Source organism: Hemitrygon akajei, chromosome 11 (assembly GCF_048418815.1).
Source record: "Hemitrygon akajei chromosome 11, sHemAka1.3, whole genome shotgun sequence".
Classification (NCBI taxonomy): domain Eukaryota; kingdom Metazoa; phylum Chordata; class Chondrichthyes; order Myliobatiformes; family Dasyatidae; genus Hemitrygon; species Hemitrygon akajei.
In genome coordinates this window covers 68185361-68193288 of record NC_133134.1, presented here as the reverse complement: position 1 = coordinate 68193288, position 7928 = coordinate 68185361, and the positions used below count along the sequence as shown (strand labels likewise).

Here is a 7928-nt window from a genome sequence, read left to right as displayed (position 1 = left end):
AAGATGGTGTGTTCATATGCAGCAACTCCACGGAGCCAACTAGAGGTGCTGTTGGTGTTTTTGAAGTATTTTTAATAATTGAAGACCTTGCCGGACATTAAGGACTTAAAAGTACTACAGGTCTATCCCATCAGCTGGACGGTGCAGACCATACTGCTGCTGCTACATAGAGGCTGTTGGTGTGCAATCTAACAGTGAGCAATTGCCTTAGTTGCTTTTCTTGTGATTGCAAGACCCTGCTGGACATCGGTAACGTGGAATGCCACAAGTCTGGTTTACTGGCAAATGGTGGGGGAGCTGCGTAACCTTGGTTGTAGCAAGGACTAGGCCTCAAACTACAGTGTCCAGGCTGGTGGCATTGGGGCTGCACTCCAGTGTTTGCTCAACAGAAGACAAGCTGCACTGTGTTCAACTACAGACTGCTGCAACATTTATAGGTCCAGGGAGCTGGACTGTTACGTTTTTGTGAGATTTAATTGTACTGTGCTTTACACTTTAGCCCTGGAGTAACACTGTTTCATTTGGTTGTAGTCATGAGTATTCACATTTTGTTGAATGACAATTGAATTTGAACTTGACTGCATGAATCATTCAACCAAATCACAGCCAACTCCATTTATTTCCCTATACTTCCTAATTGCTTATTTTTTTAAAATCAATTGTTTCAGATATGATTGGCCCTCAGCAACTGCAGCCCTTTGAGGGGGGAAATTCTAGACATTACAAACCAATAAATGATGCTTTTTGTTCTGTTTCACTTTTTAATCCAGCAATTCCACCAAGTTCAGGAAAATGGTAATTACAAGGACCCATTGCTAGATTGCTTCCTGCAGCTTTTTATTCCTAAAAATTGTCATTGCATTACATGTACAATACATTACACATTGAAAGAAAGCTTAAGAGTTGTGGATCAGTTCCCAGTGGGTATCAAACCACCCAGACATATCTGGCACCATTAATTTTCAATGATTATTTTCACACTTGGATACATGAATAATTTCAGAAAGAATAGTTCCTCCTGGCTCCAAAGTTGACATATTGGGAATGTCTCCATAACAATGCCAATTGGCCTCCTTTGCCTTTTTTAAAAACAAACTTTTAAAAAATTAACTTTAAAAGTCAATAAACAAACACTGTCACGTGTGATAAAGGGAATACTTGCACTTTGTGAGTCAGACAGTTAATCTCCCATAGTGCTTCCTTTGGAAGGGCCATGGGTATCATCACCCTTTTACTGTATAAAATAACCAGTGAGCTCAACCACTTAAAAAAAAGCAAGGCAATCAGCAGTCCTTGTTCCAAAATGTATATCATTACCAACTCTAACAAATTAGACTATGCTCATTCACAAAGCTTTTTTTTAAATCATTTAATAGCAGACTGCAGGTTAGTATGGTTCTGCAACCCCCTCACATTCCCTTGCAAGATTCCCTGGATCCCACTCCATAAGATTATCTGCACAGCAACATTAAGACAACTGATGACTTTAAGTTTCTTGAATTTGGTGATGATACAGGCACCTTGCTGTTTAATTAAACTAGAAACCTTATCTACCCATTGTCCTTCCTTTCCCAACCCACATCCCTCCCCACCCCCCCACCCCCCACTGGAGAAAGATACATCAAGGATTCAATGGTTGAGAACGTCAATCTATTGGTATCTTCTTGGCATTGTGGGATAGTTGATGTTGCTTTACAATGTTTGATCCTTCCATCCTTTTAACTGCACTGTTTGACAATACATTCATTCACTGCAGTCTGGTTTAACACATATGGGATAACATCACTTGGCACAGTAGAGCCTTCCTGCTGTTATAGTATTTTAGACAATATGCTCTAAAAAGAGAAAATACGGAATTAGTTACAAATGACAACAGTGTATGATAGGCTACACATGAACAAAAGCATTGTATCTTACAAATAAACTACATAATTTGTGATTTAAAGATTGACCATGGTTTCATATTCCAGTAATGGAAGTAACAATGCAAGTATTGCCCCTATTGCTTTATTGGAAAATTTTCTGCATCTGAGCCAATATTTAATTCTGAACAAAACTTTCTATCTGATCATTGGCTACTATATACGATTCCTTGCTTCGCAGAAATTAGCAAATATATTTCTCTCCATTGGTATTGTTACATACATCAAAGTGGAGCTTGAACAGCAACTCCTGAGACTCCCTAGAGGGAGGAGTCAGTATGCGATTACCAGCGATAAATAGGTGTGAGACTATCGGCCACAAATTGTATTCATGTCTGCAAATCTGGTTCTGATGCTTGTCTTACCACCACATCAGGCATTGCATTGGATCATTGGGAGGAAAGGAGCAACAACTTTATATTTGTTACATATGGTAATTCTATATTAATTCTAATAACAGTTTCTCCTTTGCAGTCTGGTTCAATATAGTCACATTATGTTTTAGGCAGGCTTCAGATATTGTGGTTTATTACAAAATGGGTGAAGGTCAATGAAAAAAAGTTAGGTTTAAGTGGAGCAGCCATTGTGTGAATTGGTTAGTGTTAAGAGTGGGAACTTTGAGACTCTGGTGAGCGGAGGAAGAGGGAGTTTTGTGTTGCCAGTGGAGGAGTCTAAGATCTGAGGCTTTAGCGTGAGAGACTTTGGCAAAGGAGCATGGATGGATAGCAGGTAACAACAGACAGATTTTTTTCATTATATAATATTAGCTTTATATAACTAAAAAGGTACCAAATGACAACAAATTAAAATAGGGATGCGGGATGAGGTGATGTGCTGTAGCTGCATGAATGGGAGCTGGCGGACCCCATTGTGGTTCCTGGAGACCACACCTGCAGGAAATGTTGGCTGCTCGAGGAACTCAGGGTCAAAGATGATGAGCTGGAACCTGAGCTTCAAACACTGTGACACATCAGGAAGGGGGAGAGTTCCCCGGATTCTCCGTTTCAGGCTGCAGTTACTACTCCACATTTGGTCTGTGTTCGGGACAAGTGGGTGTGACTGTGAGAGAAGCAGGTAAGGGACCCAGGAGGTAGTGCTGGAGCAGCCAGAATTCAGGTCTGAGATTGTTGCTCCCTGAGAGAATGAGAGTAGATCTGTAGGAAGGATGAGCAACCGAACCATAGTACCATAGTTCAAGGAGCCATTCAAGAGGGGAGGAGAGAAGAGAGAGAAATATACTTGTAATTGGAGATACTGTAGTCAGGGGAATTGATAATCCAGTGTTACAAGGATCGAGAGTCCCGAAGGTTGTTTTGTCCAACTGATAACACACACAAAATGCTGGTGGAACACAGCAGGCCAGGCAGCATCTATAAGGAGAAGCACTGTTGACGTTTCGGGCCGAGACCCTTCGTCAGGAGGGTCTCGGCCCGAAACGTCAACAGTGCTTCTCCTTATAGATGCTGCCTGGCCTGCTGTGTTCCACCAGCATTTTGTGTGTGTTGTTTGAATTTCCAGCATCTGCAGATTTCCTCGTGTTTGTTCAACTGATACCAGGTTCGGGACATCTCATCTGATCCGCAGAGGAAATTGGAGTGGGAGGCGAAAAATCTATTTGTCGCTGTCTATGTGGGTACCAAGGACATAGGAAGAACAAGAAGCTCTGCTGAAGAAAGTTGAGCAGTGAAGGAATAAATTAAAATGCAGAACCAAACAGGTAATAATCCCTGGATTGTTACAAGTGTTATGAATCCGCAGGTTTCGTTTACTGTGGACTGTCACTTTAAAAGAGAGCTTCAGTGAGGCAGGACTATGATGTTGTTCACTGACTGATTCGCAGCTTCTTTACCTTTAAAACAAGGACACAGACAGTCACAATCAGGAGTCAGAAGAGAGAGAGAGAGAGGAGCGACCCTGGAAAAGGTAGCAGCTCCAGCTTGTCGAAGCTGGGGATTTGGAACTCCGCTATACCCACAAGGGTGGGTTGATTATCGATGCAGTGCACATTGAATTTGTGGCTGCTACTTTGAATTTGTCACTTTGTGTAATCCATAGGAGTGGATTTAGGAATGTCCTGTGGGACCACTCGAAGTTAACCCTTGCCTGGGTATGTTATGTGGTAATCACTTATAGACGACATCCCTGTGACAGATCACTTTGGTGGTAATTCGTGTGTGGATTTGGAATGGCTCGACGGAGGATCTGGAAGGAAGCTGGTCTCTCGTGTTACAGAGTGTATTTAAGGGTAAGGTCCAGCAGGCTTATTCTGCTCTGACAGTTGAAGAGGCAACTGATTATGACATTGTGAAACAGGCTGTACTCAAAGCCTATGAATTGGTTCCAGAAGCCTATAGGCAAAGGTTTAGAAATTTGAGGAAATCTGTGAGCCAGGCTTATGTGGAATTTGCTTATTAGAAGTTTGTGTGTTTTGAAAGATGGTGAACATCTAAAAATGTGAATGGTGATTTCAACCGCTTGAAAGAGTTGGTTTTAATTGAAGAATTTAAAAGGTGCGCCCCGATGACATGAAGACCTAAAGATGAAAAGAATGCTGCCACTTTGCAGGAGTCTGCTAGATTAGCAGATGAGTCTGCTTTAACCCACAAGGTTAAGTTTACCCCAAGTAAGAGCTTCCAAAAGAGTAGCAGGGATAACCAGGGTAAACCAGAAATTAAATCTGGGGCTAGTGATAAAAGTAAGGATGAAGGGAAGCAAGTGAAGGAGAAATATGCTGGTGTTACTTGTTACTATTGTAGGAAAGCTGGTCATGTTATGGCTAATTCTTCCATCCTGAAGAAGAAAAAGGAGGCAGTCCCAAATGCTTGTATTCAGCAGGTGGAAACACTTATAAACCCACAGGGTTCTGAACATTCTAATGAGGCTCAATCAAGGACTAAGGAGTCTGACCAAGTTTGGATTTGATCATTTTATGTCAGATGGGTTTGTATCAGTAAAGGAAGAGTCAACCCCGATACCAGTGAAAATTCGAGATACTGGGGCTCTCAGTCACTTATATTAGACAGTGTTCTTAAGTTTAATGATGAGACTGACACTGGTGATGTAAATCTTATTAAAGGCATTGGGAGTGACATTGTTTCTGTACCTCTGCACAAAGTAATTTTGCAGTCGGAGTTAGTGACAGGACCTGTTAAAATAGGACGCTGGCCCAGTTTACCAGTTGATGGTGTTTCTTTGTTGTTAGGAAATGACCAAGCAGATGGTAAAGTTGTTCCAGCAATGCAGCTGACAACAACTGATGACCACAGATGGATTTTAACATTTATCCTTCCTGTGCAGTAACTCCAAGTATGGCTAAGAAGTCAGATAGTTCTGGCAGCATGATTCTGCTACCCATGATAGCCAAAATCGGGATTCAGGGTGCGATGACTTGTCAGGGACTTTTCTGCCTTCATTGATTCAACAGGATTCAGGTAGTAAATCTGACGAGAAAGATTTGTCACTGTCTAGGAAGGATTTATAGCAGAACAAAACCCAGACCCTGAGATTGAAGCATTAAAAGAACAAGCTCTCTCAGATGATATTAAGAAAGTGCCAGTAGGGTATTATAGCAAGGATGGAGTGTTAATGAGGAAGTGGAGACCACCTGATATTCCTGCAAGTGAGGAATGGGCGATTATTCACCAAGTTGTAGTTCCTAAAGTTTATAGGAACGAGATTTTAACTTTGGCCCACAGTATACCCTTAGGTGGCCATTTTGGTGTGAATAAAGTTGTAAACAGGATTATGAAAGAATTTTTCTGGCCTAATTTGAGGAAGGATGCTGTGACCTTTTGCAGGACTTGTCATACTTGTCAAGTTGTGGGTAAACCCATTCAGGTCACCCCAGTGGCCCCACTCCGGCCTATACCTGAATTCGGTGAACCTTTTTCTAAAGTTATAGTGGATTGTGTTGGTCCGTTGTCAAAGACTAAAGCTGGCCATCAGAATTTGCTGACTATCATGTGTACAGCACCCAGATTCCCGGAAGCGGTACCTCTCAGAAATATCAAAGCTAAAACTGTATCAAACGCTCTCATGAAGTTTTTTTTTACTTTATTTGGTTTGCCTAAAGAAATCCAGTCTGATCAAGGAAGTAATTTTACATCTGGATTATTCCAGCAGGTAGTTTATGAACTGGGAGCTAAACAAATTATGTCATCTGCGTACGATCTGGAATCACAAGGGGCTTTAGAAAGATTTCATTCTACCCTCAAAACAATGATTAAGACATACTGCGTTGAAAAGTAAAAAGACTGGGATGAAGGGGTACATTTGCTTTTGTTCGCAGCAAGAGAATCGGTACAGGAATCACTGGGCTTTAGCCCTTTCGAACTTGTATTTGGTCATTGAGTGAGGGGACCTTTGACCTTGTTAAAGGAACAGTGGATTAATAAAAACTTACATATTAATTTGTTAGACTATGTGCTGACATTCAAGGACAGACTGTACAAAGTTTGTGAATTAGCAAAACAAAACTTGAAAACAGCTCAAGGGAAAATTAAGGTTTGGTATGATCGACAGGCGAGTAAGAGAATTTTTAAGCCAGAAGATAAGGTTTTAATACTGTTACCTACAAGTTCAAACCCTCTTCAGGCAAGATTTTTAGGTCCTTATGAGATTGAATCTCAGGTTAGTGATGAGAATTTCATAAACAAAACACCCAATTGTAAATGAAAAACAGAGCTTTGTCATATTAATATGATAAAAACTTATTATGAGAAAATGACCTTTGGTGAGACACATCCAGCAGCTGTGGTGGCTGTTTACAGCTGCAGTGAGACTGAAGAGCCTGGAAAGGTAATTGTTGATTCTGCTAGATTCATTTAAAACCAAACATCATCCCAGTAAGACTATTTTAGAAAACATTGATAAGTTGGCCCATTTGCAGCCACAGCAAAGACAACAAATGAAAGAATTAATTTTTAAGTTTAAAATTTATTTCCTGATATTCCTAATCGAACCACAGTCACATCACATGATGTGAATGCTGGGGATGCCAAACTAATTAAGCAACACCCCTATCGTATGAATGTGCAAAAATATAAATTGGCTGAGCAAGAAATTGAATATATGCTGATAAATGGTATTATTAGCCTTCAACTTCAAATTGGAGTTCACCTTGTGTTATTGTACCTAAACCTGATGGCAGTGTTAGATTTTGCACTGATTATAGGAAGGTAAATGCATTAACAAGAACAGATGCCTATCATATCCCTAGAGTGGATGATTGCATAGATAAGGTTGGAAAAGCTAAGTTTCTTACAAAGATTGATCTGTTGAAAGGGTATTGGTGTGTTCCATTGACGGACAGGGGTAGAGAAATTTCTACGTTTGTGACACCTTCTGGGTTGTATGAATACAATGTTTTGCCATTTGGGATGAAAAATGCTCCAGGAACATTTCAGAGAATGGTTAATTCCATAATTCGAGAGTGTGAACACACAAATGTCTATATTGACGATTTAGTCACAGGAAATGACACTTGGGAAGCTCATTTCTCTGCAGTAGAAAAGCTGTTTGATAAGATTTCCCAGGCCAACCTTGCAGTTAATTTAGCTAAGCGTGAACTTGGCCACACTACTGTAACCTATCTTGGTTATGTGGTGGGTCAAGGTGAATTAACTCCTGTTCAGGAAAAAATTCAGGCAATTTCTGAAGTTCCCATTCCAACTGGGAAAAAGGCTCTCTGAAGATTTCTGGGAATGGTTGGATATTATCATAAGTTCTGTAAGAACTTTGCTGATATTGCTCCTCCTTTGACAAACCTCCTGAAGAAGGGTGAAAAGTTTGTTTGGACAGAACCTTGTCAGGAGGCATTTGATCAATTGAAAGCCATTTCATGTAATCAACCTGTGCTCAAAGCACCTGAGTTTACAAAGCCCTTCGCTATAGCTGTGGATGCCAGTGATGAAGCAGCAGGAGCAATGTTATTACAAAGGGGTAATGATGATGTTGAACATCCTGTAGCTTACTTTTCAAGGGAATTCAATGAACATCAAAGAAATT

The 7928-nt window shown here is 40.6% G+C and overlaps 1 protein-coding gene across 7 annotated transcripts in view; it reads right to left on the bottom strand.

Moving 5' to 3' along the window:
• Window positions 1–1612: 1612 nt before the first annotated feature.
• rai1 (retinoic acid induced 1) overlaps window positions 1613–7928 on the bottom strand; it is a 102572-nt gene continuing 96256 nt past the window's right edge. For all 7 annotated transcript variants that reach the window (XM_073061003.1, XM_073060998.1, XM_073061004.1 and 4 more), the window contains one exon: window positions 1613–1835. In XM_073061003.1, the coding sequence (XP_072917104.1) occupies window positions 1812–1835 (24 nt within the window). In that variant the 3' untranslated portion in view covers window positions 1613–1811. The remainder of the gene's footprint in view (window positions 1836–7928) is intronic.